Below are 24481 nucleotides of genomic sequence, written 5' to 3' on the forward strand. Positions count from 1 at the left end.
TTTATACACTACAATATTTATTTAAAGGAATATTTATAGAAATAGCAAAAGCTAACATAAACATATAGTATGGCTTAATAAAAATAAATATTAAAGATATGTAAGAGGTGTTAGATGGATGTTGGTGAACTAGAACTAATATTAATGTTTAAAATAAATTTTTCAGGACAAACGGGCGAGCAGCAGTGTGTATGAGCAAACCGCCTTTGCCGCCGCTACAGAATGTCCGCGCGTGTGCATCAGCAAATATTCGAAGTACGTCGTCTCCAGAGCCAGCTGGGACGCGCCGGCGCGCGATAACAGACTTAGGAAACCCGGCTATTATCAAAATGGCGAAAGCTCGTGCAATGCAGCAGCAGCAGCAGCAACCTCATCACCATCACCTCCATCATCCGAACTATCACCAGCATCACCAGTCAGCCAGCCAGATGAAAGACCATCCAGGCGGGTTGCTCGAGACGGATCTTGACGCGGATATACACCACGGGGAGCCAGATATCAACGACGGCAGTATTATCAACGACGGTGCTTCCACGACTGACAAAAAGACCCGCAGTCTACTCAACCTTACTCATACGTCGCGTCAAGGCCGTGAAAACGTACTGTTGCGCGTACCTCAGTCGCCAGCAGGGTTTAGTTGCGACGGAAACACCAGTGACCATCCTGACTACGACGTCACTGGTGAACACATCAACCACAATCGTCCTCATAAATCCATGGAGTTTCTCCTAGATAAGGAGAATTTACATTTTATAAAGGTAAGAAGCCATAGCCTTGCTATTATATTATTATCATCATCATCATCATCTTCATCATCTTCATCATCGTTATTTATTTATTTAATCTTATCTATCGAACATCTTAACAGACAGACGTATTAATTATTATCTATTATCAAAATATCAAGGTGATATTTTTTATACGCTTCTCGATAACAATTATGTGCGAGTGATATAACAAAAGTGTTTATTACGCTCAGCAGGTGACAATTTTTTTTTTTTTTTTTTTTTTTTTTTTTTTTTCAAGTACTGACTCATTGATAAAGGGCAAAGGTTACCCAAAATAAAATGAACCGGTAAAAAATTATCAGTATCGGTATTTAATACTAATTCACTCCACGTCAATAGCTTCCGGCGGATACATTACTTCCGTCATTATTCATTATCATCATCATCATCGTGATTATTGTTATCATTATTATCATTTGTGATCTTAAGAGCTAGCTATAACGGCGCGACACTTTGACCTCGTATTAAAATGTCACGTAACTGTCAATTTAGGTAAAAAGAGAAACTATATTCTAATATAAATGATTCGAGTATGCGCGATTACTATTTATATTTTAATGTAAAGATTTAACCGTTTCTATTGGTGGTAAATTTTTAACGAAGATCAAGTTTACAATAATATATAGATATGTGACAAAGGTATTTACTGCAAGTCGAGTCCATTGCGCATCGGCTATCGACTACTCCACATCTAAGTTTGATGCATCACGAGATCGATAGCATAGCATGGGCAAGGCCTAGTTTCACGTCGACCTTGCTCATTCATATCAACAACAAACTATTGACTTATTTATTAATTTTTTCTTTTCTATTCAACTATTCAGCTTGCTTTCCGGTTGTTTCAGACTTATGAGAAATTGTGACATTTTAAAACCGGACATTTGCGAAAAATTTAAAGCTCTTTTATTCTATTTACACTCGCTGTGACGTTGGCGTTACACCGAGGCTTTATAAATAAGTAAATAAAAATAAACGACGATCAGCTACGAGGATCGATTTCTTTTTTTTAATTATTTAAAGGGTTATATTTTTTGAAATTAAAATTTTAGCCTCCTGAAAATGAGCTCCAGAAAGGAATGGCGGCTGAACGTGTACCTAGTGAGCACGAGCTAAGAGTCCAGAGATCATTGCAACGATTAAATGTACCAGATTGGTATAAAAATTCACCAGCAGCTCGTGATGGATTTCGGTTAAAGCGGCATTCAGATGCGTCTCAACACAGCGGATGGCGTTCGCTTGGGTCTAAAACCACATCGTTATCTTCCCTTTCATCGTCTTCCAATCTCCGGCAACCTAGCAGAGGTACTTATACACTAATGTCACAACTTGTATTTATACTTACTACTACTACTACACTGAAAATATTTAATCATGTTAATTAAAATTGATTAAATCATAGTCCATTATCAATATTGAATAAATTTTTTTTCTTCTCGGGCTATTCCTGAGAAGAAGCTAGCAAAATTAATGACCATACATAAAATTGCTTTACAGGACTGCTTTCAAGTCCAACGCCGCAGCCGGTATTCTCTCGATGGAGCACAAGTTTATTAAACAGCGCTGGCAGTTCCCCGGCAAACTCAATAGGATCATCATTTAATTATCGGCAACCCTACCTTGGATGGCGTTCCCAGGAACGCCTGGCGAATCCACGAACACCTGCCGAGCGACTTGCTCAAGGCATCCTCCCACAGCTGGACCCCAAGCAGCAGCAACAGCAAGACCACCAGCAATACCACCAAGAACAAGAACAGCAACAACAACAACGAACTAGCCACCAGCTGGATGTGAGGAATTCGATAAAAGAAGTTACCTCAGCTATAGTTCACTATGTACAAAGCGGTCAGGAGGCAACAGTAAAAGGCGGAAGGCATTCTCCTCGATTTAACGACGATAACAACGATGACAGAAGTGATAATTATCATCATCGAAATTACGAAGATAGATTCGCCAGTCCCAGAGGTGAGCATAATTAAATGCGACAACTCCTCTGCGACAAAACAATGCAAACAAACAATTATTTATTTTATTTATATATTTTAAAATATAATTATCATCATCCCACCACAATCTACCAACCATCACCATTATTATCCACACTACAGGTAATTGTTTTATGTTTTTTTTTGTTTTAATAGTATATCGCACCTCTATTATCGCTAAAGCAAACATAAAATTTTTTTGTGTGTCTAAACACTTGAAACAATATGAAAATTTTAAGTTAGCCGACGTCTAATAATTTTTAGAATTTTTTTTTTATTGAAAAAATTATTACAAAAAAATAAAAGAAAAAATTTTCATTTGTAAAAAACTTTAAAAACTGTAAGTGCAATTTTTCAAAAATATTTTTTTGTTCTAATTTAATCATTAAAAAAAAAATCAAAAAATTAAAAATCATATTATAAAACAATTCATTGTTATTTAGTCAGATAATTTTTTTTTAAAGCTTCATTATATTTTAAATGTATTTACTTTTACATCGATTTTCATAGTAGAAATACATACATTAGTTAATAATTTACTTACAAACTTATAAAAGTCGGACTATAAGGTAAATTTATCGTTAATTCGATTGTAAATTATATTATTTTGTTCAAACCTACTGACTTGAATAATTACATGAATTTTTTGTTTTTATTAAAATATTTAATTTTATTTTTTGGCAAAAAAAAATTGCCTTTTTAGAGATGCGATATACTTAAATATTCTCTTTAACTTCATCTTTTTATCTATACTACTGGTACTACCATTTCCATTCCTCCATTAACAATTTTATTTATTTAAAATAACAAAGTCTCTTGACAGTGACAATTAGCGTGGAGATTAATAAATAATGATGTTGATGAAAGGTGAAGGCATTAAAATGTGCTGGATGGAGAGCTCGTTTGTTGGAACACGACCGGTTGACTCGCCGGAAACGCCAGTGAGTTTGACAGCAGACAAAGAGTGTAGTTGTACAGGATGTGATGCTACGGGAACAACTAAATCGTGTAGCTGTATAGAATCAACCACAAATTCTGGACTTTATCTAGATTTAGCGCAAAGTGACGCAAGTAACTGTCCCTCCCCGTCTTCGAGTTATCATCGGGATACGTCTCAACAACGATACAGTCATCGTGGTGAGTTACTGCTCGCCTAAGGATATACGATTTGTTCATCGCTATTATTTTTCTTTTTACTATTATTTAAACTTATTATTACTATTATTATTATTATTATTATTATTATTATTATTATTATTATTACTAGTAGCAGTAGAATTTGATTTTTTTTATCATTAAATTTTTTTTTATTTTTATTCAAAGGTACTGAGACACAATTAAATGGTGCTGTTAAATAAAGTTGCGGATAATTCCGTCGTAGTTAAGATTTTTAAACAAATGAGCCAGTGCAAATTTTCACTTGTAAATATAGTAAAATTTTGTTAATTTTTTTTTAAATATTATAACAAAAATATATATTTATATAAACAAAATATATTTTTCTGATAAGATTTATAACTCTGAAATTATTTATAATATAAATTAATTTTAAATAATTAACATTTTATTAAATAATAACACTTGATATTTTTTCACTCTTTCTTTAATTGTTGGCTCTCAATAACTTTTTTATCTAAATAAGTAAATAATTATTTATGTTATGTTAACTTAGACAAGATTTTGTATCCAATGTCCATATATTTATTATTTTCACTTTAAATTATTTAACAATCTCCAATTTAATACACTTACATATATTATTATTATTGCTATTATTTACTCATACAAAATATCTTCAGTAATAATCATAAACAAATACGTATGCCAATTGATTATCATAAATTGTTTGCTATTTCTCTTTAGTTAATATTATTTACCTTTAAAAAAACAAAAAAAAAAATACAAAAAATGCTTATTCTATTTACTTATCATTTTCAAACGTAAAGCAATATTATATGTTTATGCTAATGATATATTTTAAATGTATGTTTCGTAATTATTGATATTTTATGTAGTGCACATCCTTATGTAGAATAAATTATCGTTCATATCAGCGTTTATTTTGTAATTTATTACTATTATTTATTATTTATATCTATAACTGTCCCAGGAATTTTTTATATTATAATTTATAATTAAATCAGCTCACTCGTACGGTAAGTAATTATTCATTACTAGTTTTCATTTCATCTACTCGTTAGTATTTTTTTATTTTGCCTTTTTTGTCGCACTATTAAAGCTACTGTTAGTGATTAAAGTGATTAATATTACTAATTACTAAACTTTCTTATCAGAAATGATGGAAGACATGAAAGATACCCAAACCACGGCAATGACGGCCGCGTTTTTCCGGAATAAACCGAGTCCCGGATCAACGACACTAGAAGATGTGCTTGATTCTCTACTGGGTTTACCGTCAGCTTCATCACGGACGCCGAGCCCCGGAGGAAAAACTGGAAAGAGTTGCAGTGATTTACGTCAAGACCTCCAAGGTAGGAGGACTATGTAAGTTTCTTTTGAGTTATGATTTTCAACAATGAAAAAAAATTAAAGTACTACGAAATAATTAAATTTATTGCCATAGTACGTACGTTGTTGCTATCACAATTGCCTTTAGGTCGATCTAGTTATTGTGAGTTTTGGTAAATAGGCTACAAGCTGATATCCATTTATTGATTATTATTTATTATTTATTATTATTATTATTATTATTATTATTATTATTATTATTATTATTATTATTATTATTATTATTATAGTTATAATTATTATTATCATTTTTGTATTATTATCATTATTACTGTTATTAGAATTATTATTATTTTTATAATACTGAAGTTAGCTGACATCTGATGATTTTTAGGATTTTTTTTAAATAAATGAATTATTCAAATAATACTTTTTAATTCGAAAATGCTCTATCTCTAGATACACAATTAAGAAATGACCTTGTATCTTGAGAACTATTGACATTTTTAAAGATATAAGCTCATCCCGATGTTATACTCATCAAGAGCTTTCATTTGAGTACCCACATCAATTTTTCATATATTTTATATATTTATATATATTATATATATGTATATATGAAAAATATATTAAAAATGCATGTGGATACTCAAATGAAAGCTCTTGATCAGTGTAACATCAGAATGAGCTTATATCTTAAAAAATGTCAATATTTAAGAAATTACATTGTATCTTGTGAACTATTGACATTTTTAAAGATATAAGCTCATCCCGATGTTACACTCATCGAGACCTTTCATTTGAGTACCAACATCAATTTTTCATATATTTTATATATTTATATATATGTATATATGAAAAATATATCAAAAATGCATGTGGGTACTCAAATGAAAGCTCTTGATGAGTGTAACATCGGGATGAGCTTATATCTTTAAAAACATCAATAGTTACTAAAATACAGTGCAATATAGATAGTTTAAAAGTCACAGCAGTCACGCAGTGACTGCAAGGTTTTTAGTAGTAATTTATTTGTGGTAAAAATCGACAGTTGTCAGCTAACTTGAGCTTAATTTATTTTTATTTATTTTAATTATACCAAGTAGCTGATAAAATAAAATAATAAAATTAATATTGATTAAATTTTGTCACAGAGTCCGTTAAACAGGATACAACTGAGTCTACGGAGAAACCGAACCTAAATAACGAACGTAGCAAAGATCGTCGTAAAAGTGAAGGCAGTGATATTGTGCCACTATCTCATCGTAATTTATCATCATCACGTAATCGTCGTGTCTCCTTTGATAATACTGCCACTGTTGATAAATACCTGGTAAAATGTCGTCACAATAAATGTAACAATACAACGACATTAGTTGAAGCACGTAGAGTATACAAGAGCTGTCATTACTGCATGTATTTATACTGTTCAAGAGACTGCAGAAGAGCTCACTGGCAACGTCACCGCAAAACATGCCTGCATTCGCGTGTCGGCGCTATTTGTCGGCAAGTACTGTCAAGCGCTAAAGACGATCCGGCAACGCTTAAACACATTTCACTGTTGGCGAGACACGGATATATGGCCCATGGAAGAGGCGCGGTTAAATTTTTTTTCACCAGTCCAGAGTTGGCGGAAAAATTTATCAGCAATGGCTTCAAAGATCTTGGAGAGCCCACCTATGTCCGCTCGTCTGATCTTCTGCTCAGTGAAATGGGCACTGAACTTTACGCGGAGGTTATGCGGCTTTGCAAGTCTTATAACCCAGAAACAAGGTTGGTCCTTTATGTTGCGGTTTGCGTTGTTAATGAAGTACCGTCAACTGATGTCGGTGGTGTTAGATGGGAGCGACAATTAATTTCTCGTTGTGGTAAAATACGTTTAGACGCTAAACCACATCATCATCATCATCATCACCATCATCATCATCATCATCATCAACAACAACAACAACAACAACAACAGCCTCATCAATCACGTCATCAGCATCATCAACAACAACAACAACAACAACAACAACAACAACAACAGAAGGAACAACAGCAACAGCAGCAGCAACAGCAGCAGCAACAGCAACAGCAACAGCAGCAACAACAGCAACAGCAACAGCAGCGTCAAGAACAAACTAAAGAATCATCATCTTCACAACCAATATCATCTTCATCACCAGCATGTAATATTACCCGTGAAATGGAATCACCTGAAACACTTGTATTCACATCATTACCACAATCAAACAGTGCTGGAGAAACAGAAACAACACCAAAAAAAATCCGTGAAATTGGTTTTGCGAATATTCAGCGGCAATTAAGATTACGTGGGGTATCTCTCAGAAGACATTTTCCTCAGGTTTATAAAAAGTTATGCTCCTACGTCGATGGATCCGTAGATAAGTTTGCACCTGTTACGATTTATCCAATAGACCAGGCCTCTGGAAAAAGTTTTATGTGCATTATAATGCTTGATGTCGAACCCGAAAGGCTAAGGCTTTTGCCGACTGATTCGTCACGGGTGAAAACTATTGATATTAGTGCCATTGAACAGGAGTAATGTTGATTAATTAATAGTTATATTTATTATGATTAATATTCATTATTATAATTATTATTATTATTATTATTATTATTATTATTATTATTATTATTATTATTATTATTATTATTATTATTGTTATTACTATTATAATTAATATTACATTGACAGTACATCTATTCAAATATCAGATAGATTTTTTTAAATTATGTTAAAGTAATTTGCTGAATTTAAAAATAAGTAATTAATATACAAAGATATATTATTATTATATAAAAATTTTTAGTAATTTTAGTGATTTGTAAAATTTAATTGCTCATTGATTAAACGCATTTGACGCAGGAAAGTTATTAATAACTGATTAAAAAGATTATCCATTGTCAATTGGATATAAAGATACTTTTAATAAAGCATGTTGCTAATTAATATACTATCGCTACATCTCTGACTAAAAAAAATTATAAAAATGCCTGTGCCAAAATAAAAGTAAAAATTCACATCAAAAAATAAAAATCCCTTAAGTATGAGGTGCTCGATTATATTTTTCTTTATTTTATTCTACATTTATTATGTTAATTTTAAAGAAGTATATATTTAATGAAAATTTACTATTGACACTTTGTATTACGGCGTTCACGTAATACATCTAAAATGATTTATTGATTGTTATAAAAAATAATATGTAGAAAAAAAAGAGTTATATTTATTAATTTGTTTCAAATATATAGAAAAATTTTACAATTTGATTTTTAAACTTGTTTTTTTACTATATGATAAATATTATAAATTATAAATTTATGTTACACATATAATCATTATTGTAATGTTATGATAAATTGAATGTTGATTACATTTTTATTATTTAAAGAGCATAAAAACAAATAAAAATACTTACTAAAAAATATATAGTTCAATCTTTTCTATGTTACCTTTTATTTATTTAATTAATAATTACAAAATCACAGTGAAATTTTAAAATACAATTATCACACACGTTCATTGAAAAATAATCTGTAACTATTAAATTATAAATTAGTAAATTCAAATCTTTCTAGTAATCCTATAAATTTAATAATTCTAACCGCGCCTTCGAGACATGAAAAGACTAATAATATTTTCAAAGAAGAATATAAAAACAGCCAAAATGAACAATGTCGCTATAAACATATACATCGTTATTAAATTAGACTCATCTATTAGGTAATAATTTTTGAATTCTGAAGCTTTTTCAATAGCTTTCATCCTTTTTAACTTATTATCAACCTTTTTCCTCTTTAAATAATTTGAAAACCCAGCTTCAGTAGCATGTAATGCTCTCTGTCCCACCCGATCGTTTAGCGCCCAATCCTTCCGCGAAAATCTAATATAATAAGTTGAAAAAATGAAATTTTTCGATATGTATAATTCGTATTTAGAAGTGAACCTCAATATATGATGACTTAAACTAAAATACATGCAACTGAACTATGATGGCTCGCTAATTCAAAACAATCTAATGAGAATGGGTCATCGATACGGTGTAAATATTTCTGGTCGTCGTCCGTTCCCTCGCGGTTTTGAGAATGCCGTAAAAATACCGTAATTTTTCGGCATTTATGCTCATGCCGTATATTTACCGTTATAATTCGGTAATAATGCGGTTAAACTATAGTTGTTTTGGCCAGTTTTTATACTGTAGTTATCCAGTATATATACTGCACTTATGCTGTACAGTTACCAAAAATATACTATACAATTACCGCATTAATGCCCAAATTTTACCCAAAAAATTCCAAATGATTACCGTAATAATACAGTAATTTTGCCGAATATTTGCTGACATAATGGACAATTGTTAAAGATTTAGTTTTATTTTAGTTCACTTCTATGTTAGAAATGAATAAAATGAAAAATTTTAAATTTTGCTTTTTATTCTCCATCGCTACTTTGCAAAAATAAATACTGTTTTTGAATAAAAAACATGTAGAATATTATTTTTTAATTAGGTATTTAGCAGTAATTAATATAAAATAATACATATGTTAAGTAAATATATTCTAATTTTAATTTCAATTTTTAATTTCTCACTTATAAAATTGCAAATTTTCTAAAATCGAAAAGTTATATTATTTCACATATATAATTATATTATTTAATTTTAAATATGCTTATCGTAAGATGGACGGTGTGGCTTAATGTTTATAGAATAAGCAAAAAAACAATATGGTATAGACTGGGTAGCTCAAATGGTAGAGTAGCCGACATGTCCTCAGGAGGTTCTGGGTTCGAATCCCAGTCCGAGCGTTATTTAATTTTACACAATTTTTTAAATATGGTTTTAATACAATCATTTTACCGCCTTATTACCGTAAATATGCCGCATTTTCAGCGTAAATATTCTAAATTTTTAGCGTAAATGTATGGCATTTTTACGGTAAATGTTCCGTAATTTTTCGATAAAAAAACAGACCAAAACAACCGAAAAAATGCTGAAAAAATACCGCATTAATACTATATAATTGCGACATTTTTTCAGCATTTACAAAACCGCTAGGGTTGTCCATAATATTGTCATGTATGTTAGTATCATAATAAACATGATAATTATAATCATATAAGTCTTGTAGGGTTTCTATGTTTCGGTACAACGGTTTTGTTAATAAAGCAAAAACTTGTCCTTGAAGTACTGGAGAAAATACAAATGCTAAGATAAAGGTAATGCCCATAACTAATTTTTGAATAGGTAAATGTACTGCCATATCTAATAATACATAATAACCGATAGACATCCACAATAGCCGCAGGAAATTGATATTCATTTATCAATGCAATTAAAGTGATAATTAATTAATAGTAATATTGAAATTGCAAATATATCAAAAAATATAAGTTGATTTTGGAATTAATAAAGTTTTAATACTTCACCCCTGCAAGTTTTTTCTATTGTTGATATTTCAGTACTTGAGCTTTTTTCGCTTTTTTCCATATTTTTAATATTTGAAATATACACTACAAAGATTTCTTAGTGACAGTCAGTATTTGAAATTCCTATTACTATCGACAAAGTGACACTCTGAGTTACCGACACAAATGTTTTAAAATAATTATAGAGTGCGCTGATGAAAAAATAATTTAGCTCGGATACTTTGTCCGCACTTCGGATCAGTCTCCAAGCAAATGGCGTCTTACAGGTGGAGTCTGTCGCGTCAATTTTTTACAAATGATGACTGAATCGTGATATTTATCATAAATAACAATTAAATATTCACAAAAATAACATAGAGTGAGTACAATAAACCTACAGAATTAATAATAATCATTAAATTTATTCATTATTGTCATTAACTTTAATTATATTTAACGCGGGCTATTAGTATGTAAACAAACAGAGGACCACAATAATCTTTGTGCGTCGACTTGGATTTCAAATTACAAATAAATAGCCCGCCTCTTATTGCCAAATAACACTCCAAACTAAATTCCTTTCACTCAATTTTTATTTATATTTTTACATGTAATAACTTTATGAACTTTAAAAATATTATTTCGCTTTTCAAACACAGGTTGATCATTGTGATAAAACTAATCAATTCTCAACTAATTACCACGAATTACCACTACTCCAATCAACTTGAAAAGCATTCCGAGTTACCATCCATAAATTATTTATTTATTTTCAATTATTCAGATGAAAATATGAATGAGGCGAGTGGTGGAAAACAAGAATTACCAAACACTACAAACACGACAACGTGGGATGTTATGTCGAGCCAGTCGATATCTCCGGTAGCAGGCACAATGCACCACCATCACAATCTTCACCATCATCACCCTTCAATGATGCAAACTCTTCACCAAGATCTTGGCTCAAATGTCAGCCAAGTTATTGTTCCAACACCGGTCAAACTTCAACCCCAACCAATGCCCCAGACTCAAAATATTGTTGATCATTGCTCTCCATTGTCACATTTACAGCAGCCGATGCCAATGAATCAGGTAATTATTTATCTATAATCTATAATCAATTGGCTATTTATTTTATTTACAATTAATAATTTTTTTTATATCTATATCTTGTAACTCATAAGGTTGGCGCGAAAATACTAATTTTTATTTTGTGTTACATAATATATTAAATTACGCAGTACTTAAAAAAAAATTTTAATTAAAAATTTAAATTTTACTGAAAACATTTAAGATAAAAGACCCAGTTATTGACACTGGCCTAGTTGATTGACACTTGTAATTTTATTCTAATTAAAAAAATAAAATGTTCTCAAAAAACCAATTATCTCAAACTTTATAATTCAAAAATTATATTTATTAATTTTTTTTATTTAATTAAAATAAAATTGCAAGTGTCAATATCCAGTGTCATCTTGTTCTTTCCTTGTATTTAAATTATTGTTACTGATATTTAATAATTTAATGTTAATAGGTTGGACCAGGTTATCCACCAGAAGCAGAATTATCATTAGAACTCCAACAGCAAGGATGGAAAAAATTTTGGAGCAAACGAGAAAACCGACCGTATTTTTGGAACAAATTAACCGGAGAATCATTGTGGGTGATGCCAGGTACAAAACCGCAGTTTGATCCTATAACAGACCCTCTCGGAATCTGCGGCGGAGGAGCACCAGTGCCGCCAGGAAACGGTCCGCTGACTCCGGGAACTCCGGGAGGCCCTCTGAAACGACGTGCCTCTGAAGACGGTAACCCAGCAGTCGCTATAAAAAAATTCGTACTTGCTGGCCCGTGGGACCTCGATGTCCCGACTAATGTTATCATTTTCGAGCGTGCACCATCAAATTTGCTGCACGTTCATCCAGACGCAGAAGCTTTACGCTGTAGCCTACTGTCGAAGTTACGGCAGTGTTACCAGGAACTGTGTCACACGCGCGAGTCGATAGACGCACCGAAAGATTCGTTCAATCGGTGGCTCATGGAACGGAAGGTGATTGATTGCGGGTCGGATCCTTTGCTGCCCAGTCAGTGTTTTCCCGAAATATCAATGTCGATGTACCGGGAGATAATGAACGACATACCCATTAAAATAGTACGGCCTAAATTCACCGGCGATGCGAGGAAACAATTGTCGAGGTACGCCGAGGCTGCTAAAAAAATGATTGAGTCAAGGTCAGCTTCTTCAGAGAGCAGAAAAGTTGTCAAGTGGAACGCTGAGGACACTTTTCAGTGGTTACGACGAACAGTTGGCGCGACTTTTGACGATTTTCAAGACCGTCTTGGACACTTGAAGCGTCAGTGTCAGCCTCACCTCACGGAAACTGTTAAAACAAGCGTCGAGGGGATTTGTTTGAAGATATACAACTTGTCGACAGACTACGCTAAAAAGGTGAAGGATAAAAACAATCAGATATTAAAAGACAATGGCCTTGGAGATGTGATACCTCTTGGTGGACCAGCGAGCACTCAACGGAAAGTTTGGTGCTACCCGATACAATTTTCATTGCCTGCACCACGATTGCCGCAAATCGAGTATCTTCCTGAGCGTGAGCAAACAATGTTACGCTATCACGGTGACACTATGTGCATTAACAATTCTCACTTAACGAAACTCGAGCACTTGTACAGGTACAATTGTTTCGACGATAAAAAGTTTGAAATGTTTTTGCCGCGCGTTTGGTGCGCGCTTAAACGCTATCAGACTTATCTAGGAATAAATGAGGGACATGCCACGCAAATGGCATTGCCTGTAACTGTCTTCGAGTGCCTGCAGAGATCATTTGGCGTAACATTTGAATGCTTTGCTTCTCCGTTTAACTGTTATTTCCGACAATATTGCTCGGCTTTCGCCGACACTGACTCTTACTTTGGCTCGCGTGGGCCTTTCTTGGACTTCAGGCCGGTCAGCGGTTCTTTCCAGGCAAACCCACCGTACTGCGAAGAACTTATGGAAGCTATGGTCAATCATTTTGAGAGACTACTGTCTGACTCAACAGAACCGCTTTCATTTATTGTTTTTCTACCGGAATGGCGCGATCCGGCGCCAAATGCACTCATCAAACTTGAAAGCAGTCATTTTAAACGTAAACAAGTTGTTGTGCCTGCTATGGAACATGAATATCGACATGGTTTTCAGCATATACTACCCAAGTATATTTTACTTTTTTTTTTTATTATATATATTTGGTTCTGTGACAAAAATTTACGGCAGTCAAAATTTTTCAGGCAAAATATTTTAATTTATTAATTGCTATTTTTTTTTTTTAACGTGATGACACTGAATATCATCCCAGATTCTGCTGAGTGAAAAAAAAATTCCAAATAGTAGCTAATATAATCCAGATTACAATGAGTACTATCCAGATTACAATTAGTATAATCCAGATATAGACCGTAATATCCAGAGATATCACGCAGTATAATCTAGATTTTTTTAGCTACTATCTGAAATTTTTTTTCATCAAAGATATCACTGAGTATAATCTGGGATAATGTCCAGTGTCATCTTGTTTTTTTCGTGCAGAGAAAATTTATTTATTTATTTATTTATTTATTTGTAAAGAAACGCCCTCGGCAATTTACAACAATGTGTTACATTTTCATGTGTAGAATGTTTAGTAATGATTATATACAATAAATAGCATCTGTAAAGAGAAGATAAGTTTAAAAAATTAAAAAAAGAATTTTTAAAAACTTGAAAAAAGAGAAAAACAAAACAAGAAAAAAAATTTTTAGTACTTGATAATTGATAATCACTAATTGGTAATAATCATTAATATTAATGGTAATTCCAACAGTTAGTCATCGTAGACAAGTGCTAGGTACAACAAAATTCAAGTCCAATAAAATTTGTTGGAATATTTTTTAAGACATTTTGAAAAATGTTTTGTTACAGAATCAAATATTTTTTTTTACTTCGTTTAAAAATACTTAAAAATAAAAATTTCGCAGAGGTGAAGTCAATATCAGAGCAGCTCACGGAACTCTTGTCGTCTGGCTGCAAAATGCAGCGGGTACAGCTCGTTGGGGCCCGACAGAAGAGCGTGTAGAAGCGCTGTTAGAAGCCTGGCGACCAGGAAGAGAACGAGAAAGAGACCGACAAGAACTTCTATCACCTCCTAGACAACCAAGCCACCAACAAATTCCAACAACTCCGCTTCCGCTTCCTTCGACGTGTCCAGCAGCTTCACCCACCAGTCCTTCAATCGCTACCACCGCTCCACCACAATCACTAACTATTCCTAACGCAATTCCCAGTACAACGGCAATGCCTACTACCACTAACTCACCTACATCAACATTACCACCCTTATCTTCATCCGTTACAGCTCATCCCATTTAATCATGATAACTTGAATGATCTCATTGGTAAGCTACTTTTGTTATCACTATCACGGATCATTTACCTTATTTTTACTTTTAAAATTTTTTCTACTCGGCGCTTGCCGCTTAGTAGCTTGATTATCATTATCGATATTGTAAATAATAAATCTTGAATACATGTACACTCGGGAAAATTTGTTGTTATAAGTTTTTATAAGCAAAGATATATAAATTTATTGTCCACAGTGAGTTTGATTATTTCTTTTTTTATAAATTTTAAATTAATGGTTGTCAATTTTCTGAGTAATTTACTTTGTAATTACTTTAATTGCTTTTTTTATAGTTACATTTAAAATGTATGTTGTGTTGAGTGTACATTAATTGATATGCTAGATGAAGTATAGAGAGTAATTGAAATAATTATTAGAAGAGGAAATCTATCGGAAAATATCACTGTAAAATTTATCATAATTATTGTCAACAGAAGGTTAATTGGCGCATCAATTATTTTAAAAAATATATAAGTATATACAGATTTAAATTATATATATATATAGATATTATGTAGGCGTGGAGATAAAAATTTTAAAAATTATTTTCAATCATGCTTCGAATAGATCAATAAATTGTTATTTGTTAATGACTTTGAAAATTGAAGAAATTTGAAGCGTGAAAATTATAAAAAAAAAAAATATTAGATACTTGCCGTGCAAGCAAACAAAAAGGGAATTAACAATTAAAATAAATAAATAGATATATAAATATATATTGAGATAAATTAAATAAATAAATCATTACAGAGGTTAATAAAAAAAATAGTTATGGCGCCTAACATAATTGGAATATATTAAGAAAAAAAATGAGAAATATATATATATAATAATTGTTTTGAATTATAATAAATTTTGTTTAAATTTTAATCAATCATTTATTGCTAACTTTTTAAGCATTGTCTAATAAAATATTTTTTCGTTGATTTACGCTTCTATAAAATTATTTAATTTTCATTACATTTAATAATCAATACATCAATCAATTGACGTTGTACAATGAATTATTAAAGGCGTGTGCATGTAAATATTATAAATAATGAATATAAACATACAACTGAGCACTGAAATGTATCACATACATAATTTAGTTGAAAATAATTAAATTTCTCTTATTATTATTATTATTATTATTAATAATCAATCAATCATTGATAAATAATCATACGAAATTTTTATATTGTATACATACACAAAAAAACGCACATTTATTTACAATATAACTATGTAGAGTCGTACTGATTTTATCAGAAACTTAATAAGTGCTCATACTATTGAAACTAATTAATTAAGTTCTATAATACATCTATAATACGGTAAATAAATAAATAAATAAATATATTATATTATATATAGATTAAAAATTTTAATACGACATAAATTGTATAATAAAAAATGTTGTAAGTAGAAATAATAAAAAAATGAGTTGGCAATATTAATAAGTGTAATTACGTTGTTTCTCATCAAATTAATTTTAGGCTTGATTTTACGTTACTGTTAAGGCCAATTGTTTTTTTTATTCATTAATCTAGCTTAATATTATTTATCTTAAAATATATATTTATATTAAAATTGCGTCGATACATTCGATTAAATTTTCAGGCCTGTTATCACGAAAAACAATATCATAGATATCATTATCTTTCGAATCTACTATCAAGTAACTTAATACAAATTTGGCTCGTTTGAGATCGAATAATATATGATTAATACCGAATTCCCATGTGTCGAAATTTGTGCAGGGTTTGTTGTTGTTGATGGAATTTATTCGCTTTTTAATAATGAAAGATAAAAAATCGTAAAATTGTAAATAATCCATTCCATGAGATGCTTTTAGAATAGTTTGACACTGGGATTTCCAATTGTCCATGTTATAACAATCGGCTATTTCTTTCATCACAGCTAGTAGTGCTTTTTTAAGTTCCTTCCATACATTTAATATATTACATCCGTTAATCCAATTGTGGTTGATTGATATTGTATCCTCCTACAATGTTTAATTTAATTGAGATTAGTCGATGAATAACAATTTATTAATATTAATTTAATTTAATTTATCAATAAAAAAATATAATTAAATTAATTACCAAATTCCAAACTTGATGATGCCATCCAGAAGGTATAAAAACAATTTCACCAGGACCTTGAATTATTTCTAAACTTTTATTAGAACCAGACCAAAAATTACTTTGCTCAGGCGAATCAATGTCGTACAATAAATGACCATGCAAATCTCGAAGATTGTTCTCTTCACCAGGTGGAAATAATAGCCACCGTTTTTTTCCTACGATGTTCGCTGACCAGCTAAATGACGTGAATACATCAACATGTAAAGGTGTCCTGTAAGAAATATGTTCATCAGAATCAAAGTTTTTTTTTTAATTAATAAATATGCAATAATAAAGAGTACCATGATCCTTTTGGTCCCATATAAACAAACATATAATCATCAGAGAACTGTGGATGGGCTAAGTAGTATTCATTAAGCCAATCAGATGCAAAATATTTGGGTACTTTATAAAAAAGATCTCCTGGATTGTCTCTTAAACAATGCCAGTCTTTTAAATATAATACAGGCATATCAGTGGTGTAATTTTTATTTCTATACTCTTGCCAATAATCCATAAACTTTTCTATCGTCATTTCGTCTTTCAGTTGTGCATTGTAGTATTTTATTTTACAATTTGCCACAGGTACTTGACAACTACCTGAAAATATGAAAATTAATATAGCAGATATTTGAAAATTTTTTAAATTTTTATAACAAATAAATTATGACCCGAAAAAAATTATTTAAAAAATTGACATGTAGAAATTAAAAAAAATTAAAAATAAATTTTCGGAACAAATTTTTTTGTAACATAAAATTAAAAAATTGTCAAGTGACAGCTAACTTTAATGTCATCTGAAAATAAATAATTATTAATAAAAGAAAATAAATATGTAAATTAAAAAATTACCATAAAGTTTTTTTAAACGTTTAAAATTAGGCGCATTATTAAAAACCCAATTATTAACACATGGCCATTGATTGGTAATGCCACTTTTGAAGACACACGGTTCATTTTTAATTAAATATTCCGTAAAAAAATCATCGTATGTTATTGCATCGTTGATTCGAGTATTGCAGCTTATGTTTAGGTCATTATTATTATTTTTTACAGATTCATTTATTTCTAACAACTCCATTGAACATAATGAACTTTCAGAAAAATAAAAATAAAAATTAAACAACTTAAATAAATAAACTTTCACTTAACTGTCATTAGACTTTAATTAAATAATTTAATCAAACCAAATTAAAAATTAATCTTACTAAATTCATTCCTTCAAAATAAAAACACCATCTCCGTGATATTCACACGTCTTACATAAAAAAAAACATTCCAATTTCCAATAATGAAATTATTTTTATTTGCTGTCGGTATATCAGCATAGAGTGCGCGAGTGCGCAAATTTTCAAAATTCACTGTTATATATTCTAACCAATGAAAATTGTAAACAAATGTTATTTATCAGTCACCAGTGTTCATTTTTAACTGATTATTTGAAAATAATTAATTAAATGAAAAATGAGTAGACCGTACAATAAACGTTATCGTAAAAATTACAACAAATCAAAGGATGAGCGGCCAGCAAAAAAGAAAAAAGGTTCATAGTTTTTAACTGTTTTAAATTGTTGAGTGACATTCCAAGTTACAATATTAATTCTTTATTTTTTTTTAGATAATGATGATGATGATGATGATGATAATCATCCGACTTTTAATGCTGAAAATGAATATGACAGTGACGATGAATCGTTAAATGTTTATGCTTTTAACAATAATAATCAACCTAAGCCACGTTATTTTGGTTGCAAGCTTTATTTTGATTCTGAAGGTATATTTATTATTTATTTATTTATTCATTTTACGCCAATCGGCATTATACAGCAATTAGTACATTCTTTAAATTATAAGATATTAATTATAAATTTTTAAATCTGAAAATTTTGGCTCGAAAATTATACACAAATTATAAATAAAATCTATCAAAACTAATTAATATTATTGATAAAAAATTTATAGATATTGACGATGATGAATTGATAATAAGAATAAACGCAGCTATAAAATTTATGGAAAAAAATCCGGATATATATGCGCCGTATTTATCAGCGAAGCAAACAGGCCCAGCTTTCAACGTGAATGTAGATCGCTTCAACAACGACGAAGAGTTTATTGATGAATGGTCATCATTTAATATCGATTTGGTAGAATCACCTAGCCAAACTTTGAATTGTCTTGGTCTAGCACTCTATCACGTGTTGGCTGACTCGCTGCAGTTACCAGACCTACCAATGTTGCGAGTAAAAGTGTTTAATCAAAAGCCAGTAGTACCGTCGAGTGATCTAAAAGCCAGCTCACGTGGAAAATTAGTCGCTACACGCGGGTGTGTCATCCGAGTTGGACGCCCGTCATATATGTGCGGGTGGATGCTGTTTTCTTGCAAAAGCTGCAAGGCCTTCCAGGTTGTCAAGCAGAAAGACTGGCTTCACACTTTACCGAAAAAATGCAAAGAATGCAGCAAGTGTAAGTTTACTACCAGGTTGGCTTCGCGTCACACCAAGACGACACTTTTTCAAGTGATAAAACTGCAAGAAAATTTAGATAACATGCAAGACGACAGTGGAAAGATGCCGAGGATTTTAGAAGTTGAGTTGTTCGACGACTTGGTTCGTACTTGCGTACCAGGAGACGACGTGACAGTAGTTGGGATAATCAAGGCTCGAGGTATTGACGACGGAATACCCAAGGCTAAGGGGAAGGGCAAAGATTTAGCTATGACAAACGCATTTTACATCGAAGCAGTCTCGATTGTTAACAACAAAAACAAATCCCAGACAAAAAGCGCTTCGGGAATTGAGCTTGAAGATAAAGATTACAAATTGATCCAAAACATTGAATCCGACCCGGATAATTTTCCGCTACTTGTCCGATCGCTCTGTCCCGCAATTTACGGCCACGAGATGATAAAAGCTGGGTTGCTTTTGAGTTTGTTCGGTGGAACTGCAAATGAATCATCAAGAGACGACATTCACGTGTTGATGGTCGGGGATCCTGGTCTGGGCAAGTCTCAGATGCTTCAAGCTTGCGCAAGAATAGCTTCCAAGGGTGTCTATGTCTGTGGAAACTCTAGCACATCATCTGGTCTTACTGTCACGCTTTCTAAAGAAGGAGGAACCAATGACTTTGCACTCGAGCCTGGAGCTCTTGTGCTAGCTGACCGTGGCTGCTGTTTAATAGACGAATTCGACAAAATGCCTACGCAACATCAAGCTCTTCTAGAAGCGATGGAACAACAGACTGTTAGTGTCGCTAAATCTGGAGTTCTTTGCTCATTGCCGGCCAGAACATCAATTCTGGCCGCTGCTAATCCGATTGGTGGGCGGTACAATGCTAACAAATCAGTTATTGATAACTTGAATCTCAGCCAACCGCTGTTGTCAAGATGTGACTTAATTTTTTTGCTACTGGATCAGCCAGATCGTGAGCAGGACAGCTTGTTGGTTGAACACGTCATGAACGCTCGTAAAGGGTTTCAAAGAGCTGGTAATCAACTGGAAACTCAGAAGACTAACCTTCCTTCTACTAGTGCTCTTGTGGAGCATCATTCGCCTATTGATGACGGTCTTTCTCTTCGAGAAAGACTTTCTGCTGCTAACAGACGGAAGGATATTATTCCTCAAGTTTTGTTGAGAAAGTATGTCGCTTATGCGAGACAGTATGTAAAGCCCAAGTTGACCAGAGAAGCTGCTAAGGTCTTGCAGAGATTTTATTTGAAGCTCAGAGAGCAGACTCACATCTTTGGCTCGCTACCAGTTTTTCACAGACAACTAGAAGCATTGATTCGTCTTACTGAGGTATTTTTTTATTAGAAAATTGATATTGATTCGTTGTAATTAATCATTTTATTTTAGGCAAGGGCTAAGTTGTCTTTGAGACTCCAAACTACTGAAGAAGACGCCGTTGAAGTTGTTGAAATTTACAAATATGCGTTGTCTTGTGTGCCAAAAATCAATTTACATTCAACGTTAAAAAATGATGGTGGTAAAATAACTGCCAATAAAGTAAGTTATTATTTTTACAAAATATTAAATATTTATATTTTCTTTAGATTAATAATATAAATTGATTTTACAGGTGAAAGCTTTTATAAAGATATTGAAAGATGAAGTCAAAAGTGGAGTGAATCGTTTCACTAAGACAGATTTGAACGAATTGGCTATCGACAATGGTATTTTGGTCGATGATTTCAATAGCTTGATACGGAAATTAAACGACCAAGGCATTTTATTAAAATTAGGCAATGATATATATAAATTTGGCGGTGATTAGTCAATCTGTTAATAATTTACATGTTAATAATATGCTTTAGCAATTAAATTCCTTATAAATATATTGTAAAATATCAAACGACTGCTTTATACTGTATATGTATATATTATTGATTTTTAAGTGTACTTTTATAATGAAAAATATAATTTATTGTTTTATATTTATATTTATTGCAGTTAAATTAACAATCAACAATGTACATAGTTTGGAACCATACAAGGCGCAGATTGAGTCTGCGGTTGATATGGTTGGAACTGAGAAAATTCAGGAGATTGATAAGGACACTGCGGTTGATTTCTTTGAACCGGATAGCGAATGTCTTGGTTTCTTGGATTTTGTTGATAAAATGATTGATAATAATCCCCAGGACCTCGCTGACACGACTGATAAGGTAATTGTCTTTGTACCGGCAGCGGTTGCGGTTGCGGATGGCCGTAAGATTGATGCTGATTAGTACTTTGATAGCAAGGCTGACAATTTTGATTGTACAGTTGATCTCCAGGACCTTGATGACACGGAAAAGATGATGGTTTTTGCTGGCGATACTGATCTTCGGGGCTTTGATGACAAGGCTGACAATCTGGTATCTCACACTGCTGTTGATAGCCAGTTTGTGACGGCGGACTTATGAACAGAGGCGGAGCACATGGAGAACCGTCGCCGTTTGTTTCAGGACAAACTAAACGATAATAGGCCGCCAAGGCAGATTCTCTGGCCTTGTCAGCGGCGTAGAATTTCTCCAGAGCTGTCTGAGTGTCTCCAAGATCGGTGAGCTTGAGCAGAGCAGCTCTTCCCGAATGACACATTGGGTATAACTTGGTCGTACACTCCGGACGACCCATGCAGTCCATCATCATGCAGCGATCTTGAAGCCCGTTTCTTTTAATACACTCGCATCTGTACATAACGCTGCCGCGAAAATTTACACTCTTGACTGCTTTGATTGGCATCTGAATTTTAAAATAAAATGTTAATTATTTTTTTGAAGATAATTAATTAATGATACCAAAGTTAGCCGACGTTTTTAATTATTTGATTTTTTTTTAATAATTAAATTAAAACTGAAAAATATTTTTTAAAAATTTTACTTACAGTTTTTCAAGTTTTTTACAAGTGGGATTTTTAAAAAAATTTTTTTGTAATAAATTTTTCAATAAAAAAAAATTCTAAAAATTTTCAAATGTCGGCTAACTTAATTTTCAAAATTAATTATTTATTTAAATAATTTACATAGTGTGTCGTAGGATCTCTCCCTGAAGTATCTGGCACACATGCTGGTGGTGGACAGGGTGGCTCGTCCCATTCGCACGGTTTTCTTTCGGTAACATAAATTTTACTTAATTTATCCAGTAAGATGGAATATTTAAACTTACTTGCGGTCCATGGAACTCACGAGACATTTTAACTGCGACAAAAGTTCGCGACGTCGATCACAATTTGGATTCTTCCCATCGCAAGGCATTGTAATTTTATTTTAATAGTTTGAATTATTACTGACGGATAATTTTTTTTGTACTTAACAAAATTAGAAAATTTTAAATCATGCCATCGTTAATTTACTTTGCATCGGAGCACGACAAATTTTCACACTTATATTTGTTCTGTCAAACTGATTCAAAACATCTGAAACATGATATTCATTTTTTTCTTTGTTGGTTAATTTAATAAGTAATTTATTGCGAAATTTATTGTAGTAGAAATTAACAAGGGCGAAAGCAGGAATGTTGTGAGGGAGCGCAGCAACTTGGTTGGTAGCAAGTACCCATCGGTTCGGCTTTGAACCATTTATCGGAGCCCTGAAATGAAATTGATGGTTGAAAATTTTATTTTATAGTACATGTAATTATTAACAATAAATCTAACAGTACTATAGCGCGATATTCTCTCCCAGGAGCTGGATTAGCAAGTTCCTGCTTAACTGAAGACAAGCTAGACACATAAATTACTTCAGCAGTAGAGTTAAAAGTTATAAGAGGACGTTTTTCCGGAAAATGCCAGGCTGGTTTACATTCGGAAGAACTTGGAGGGTACTGCCAAGCCTCCGGGTCGTTTCTACGAGAGTAGACTACTTGCATGTTACCTTTGTTTGTTTTTCTAAAGAAAATTATCGTTTGATAAAATTTTTTTCAGAATAAAGATTAAATTTATTTACAATTTATCCATTTCATTAAATATTTTTTTCATACGACTGATGCCACCTTCAAGAGTTCTGCCATTGGAAAATCCCCAATTATCAAGTGCTTCAGCGACTGCGGTTCCATTACCGGTAGAAAACTCTGGATAGCACGGTTTTTTTGTATTTTTATTCATTTTTTATAATAAAAAATTTTGATTGACAAAATTTGACTTTGAAATTTATAATGAATTTCTCAAGACTAATAAACAAAAGCCGGTCACTTAATATAAAGTTTGTATTTAAATTTTAAGTCTGATAATTCTGATTACAAATTTTTTTTTATTGATATTTTTTTACAAATATATTTTCTTTATGATTCAGTATTCGTTTACGAATATGATGACATCATTCATATACTTTTATCTTACATTAACATACTTTTAATTTGATGGAATAATTAGGTTCTCTTTTCTAAGATATATGTATTCGTATTTACAATTTTTTTTTTTTTTGAAACCCGAATAAATGCACTCTTTTCTCTTATTAATTATAACATTTACAAATAGTTATTAATATTGTCGAGGCAAGAGGAGTGAGTTATTCATTATTTCCGGATTTCATTTTCTCTATTAACTAATTTAGTTTGTTTTAGATTAAAAAAATTTTATGAAAAATTATTATCGTGCGTTATTTTAAATGGAAATAATTGTGCCTGTGATAATGTATTAATTATTTGATTGTTGATTTAATAATTAATTTTGTCAATATGCTAATATACAACGTAAAAATTATTTGTAGATAAAATTGGAAGACATTAAGAAATTTAATATTCTTCCTTGTGTAAAAAAATTACGTATTGATATTTATAAAAAGAATGGAATAAATTTTTTATAAAATATT

At 31.7% G+C, this 24481-nt stretch overlaps 6 protein-coding genes across 8 annotated transcripts; 3 read left to right on the forward strand and 3 right to left on the reverse strand.

Moving 5' to 3' along the window:
- Positions 1-166: 166 nt before the first annotated feature.
- On the forward strand, positions 167-8232 carry LOC123272404 (the record flags this gene model as incomplete). Of its 2 annotated transcripts, XM_044739147.1 has the most annotated exon segments (6): positions 167-758; positions 1838-2090; positions 2283-2750; positions 3638-3907; positions 5065-5262; positions 6394-8232. In XM_044739147.1, coding segments are annotated over 6 exon segments (3175 nt in total), but the record flags the coding sequence as incomplete, so codon positions are not given.
- A 2649-nt stretch (positions 8233-10881) lies between these two features.
- On the forward strand, positions 10882-15545 carry LOC123272397 (mRNA (2'-O-methyladenosine-N(6)-)-methyltransferase). Its single transcript, XM_044739132.1, has 4 exons — positions 10882-11031; positions 11437-11744; positions 12187-13862; positions 14664-15545. The coding sequence occupies exons 2-4, from the start codon at positions 11445-11447 to the stop codon at positions 15052-15054; spliced, it is 2367 nt and encodes a 788-aa protein (XP_044595067.1). The 5' UTR covers positions 10882-11031; positions 11437-11444; the 3' UTR covers positions 15055-15545.
- Positions 15546-16461: 916 nt separating this feature from the next.
- LOC123272398 (2-oxoglutarate and iron-dependent oxygenase JMJD4) lies at positions 16462-18475 on the reverse strand. The gene is made up of 5 exons (XM_044739133.1): positions 18402-18475; positions 18046-18287; positions 17496-17793; positions 17173-17425; positions 16462-17072 (listed from the first exon to the last, which is right to left on the reverse strand). The coding sequence occupies exons 2-5, from the start codon at positions 18272-18274 to the stop codon at positions 16647-16649; spliced, it is 1206 nt and encodes a 401-aa protein (XP_044595068.1). The 5' UTR covers positions 18275-18287; positions 18402-18475; the 3' UTR covers positions 16462-16646.
- Positions 18476-18563: 88 nt separating this feature from the next.
- On the forward strand, positions 18564-21555 carry LOC123272396 (DNA helicase MCM8-like). 2 transcript variants are annotated; one of them, XM_044739130.1, is made up of 5 exons: positions 18564-18736; positions 18812-18967; positions 19156-20990; positions 21048-21197; positions 21271-21555. In XM_044739130.1, the coding sequence occupies exons 1-5, from the start codon at positions 18658-18660 to the stop codon at positions 21463-21465; spliced, it is 2415 nt and encodes an 804-aa protein (XP_044595065.1). In that variant the 5' UTR covers positions 18564-18657; the 3' UTR covers positions 21466-21555. The 2 variants fall into 2 exon arrangements, with proteins under 2 accessions (XP_044595065.1, XP_044595066.1); XM_044739131.1 differs by having other exon boundaries at positions 18824-18967.
- Positions 21556-21653: 98 nt separating this feature from the next.
- On the reverse strand, positions 21654-22962 carry LOC123272421. Its single transcript, XM_044739174.1, has 3 exons — positions 22839-22962; positions 22696-22780; positions 21654-22415 (listed from the first exon to the last, which is right to left on the reverse strand). The coding sequence occupies exons 1-3, from the start codon at positions 22925-22927 to the stop codon at positions 21654-21656; spliced, it is 936 nt and encodes a 311-aa protein (XP_044595109.1). The 5' UTR covers positions 22928-22962.
- A 326-nt stretch (positions 22963-23288) lies between these two features.
- LOC123272422 lies at positions 23289-24334 on the reverse strand. Its single transcript, XM_044739175.1, has 2 exons — positions 23618-24334; positions 23289-23559 (listed from the first exon to the last, which is right to left on the reverse strand). The coding sequence occupies exons 1-2, from the start codon at positions 23773-23775 to the stop codon at positions 23289-23291; spliced, it is 429 nt and encodes a 142-aa protein (XP_044595110.1). The 5' UTR covers positions 23776-24334.
- Positions 24335-24481: the final 147 nt, after the last annotated feature.

This window comes from Cotesia glomerata, linkage group LG10 (assembly GCF_020080835.1).
Source record: "Cotesia glomerata isolate CgM1 linkage group LG10, MPM_Cglom_v2.3, whole genome shotgun sequence".
Classification (NCBI taxonomy): domain Eukaryota; kingdom Metazoa; phylum Arthropoda; class Insecta; order Hymenoptera; family Braconidae; genus Cotesia; species Cotesia glomerata.

Coding starts and splice junctions, on each gene's coding strand:
- LOC123272397 (XM_044739132.1), top strand. CDS start 11,445: ATGAATGAGGCGAGTGGTGGAAAACAAGAATTACCAAACACTACAAAC. Junction 11,745..12,186: donor AGCCGATGCCAATGAATCAG/GTAATTATTTAT, acceptor TAATGTTAATAG/GTTGGACCAGGTTATCCACC. Junction 13,863..14,663: donor TTTCAGCATATACTACCCAA/GTATATTTTACT, acceptor AAAATTTCGCAG/AGGTGAAGTCAATATCAGAG.
- LOC123272398 (XM_044739133.1), bottom strand. CDS start 18,274: ATGGAGTTGTTAGAAATAAATGAATCTGTAAAAAATAATAATAATGAC. Junction 17,794..18,045: donor ACGTTTAAAAAAACTTTATG/GTAATTTTTTAA, acceptor TCATATTTTCAG/GTAGTTGTCAAGTACCTGTG. Junction 17,073..17,172: donor ATCATCAAGTTTGGAATTTG/GTAATTAATTTA, acceptor TAAACATTGTAG/GAGGATACAATATCAATCAA.
- LOC123272396 (XM_044739130.1), top strand. CDS start 18,658: ATGAGTAGACCGTACAATAAACGTTATCGTAAAAATTACAACAAATCA. Junction 18,737..18,811: donor GCCAGCAAAAAAGAAAAAAG/GTTCATAGTTTT, acceptor ATTTTTTTTTAG/ATAATGATGATGATGATGAT. Junction 18,968..19,155: donor GCTTTATTTTGATTCTGAAG/GTATATTTATTA, acceptor AAAAATTTATAG/ATATTGACGATGATGAATTG.
- LOC123272421 (XM_044739174.1), bottom strand. CDS start 22,927: ATGCCTTGCGATGGGAAGAATCCAAATTGTGATCGACGTCGCGAACTT. Junction 22,781..22,838: donor GTGAGTTCCATGGACCGCAA/GTAAGTTTAAAT, acceptor TGTTACCGAAAG/AAAACCGTGCGAATGGGACG. Junction 22,416..22,695: donor GAGATCCTACGACACACTAT/GTAAATTATTTA, acceptor TTTAAAATTCAG/ATGCCAATCAAAGCAGTCAA.
- LOC123272422 (XM_044739175.1), bottom strand. CDS start 23,775: ATGAATAAAAATACAAAAAAACCGTGCTATCCAGAGTTTTCTACCGGT. Junction 23,560..23,617: donor TTTAATGAAATGGATAAATT/GTAAATAAATTT, acceptor AATTTTCTTTAG/AAAAACAAACAAAGGTAACA.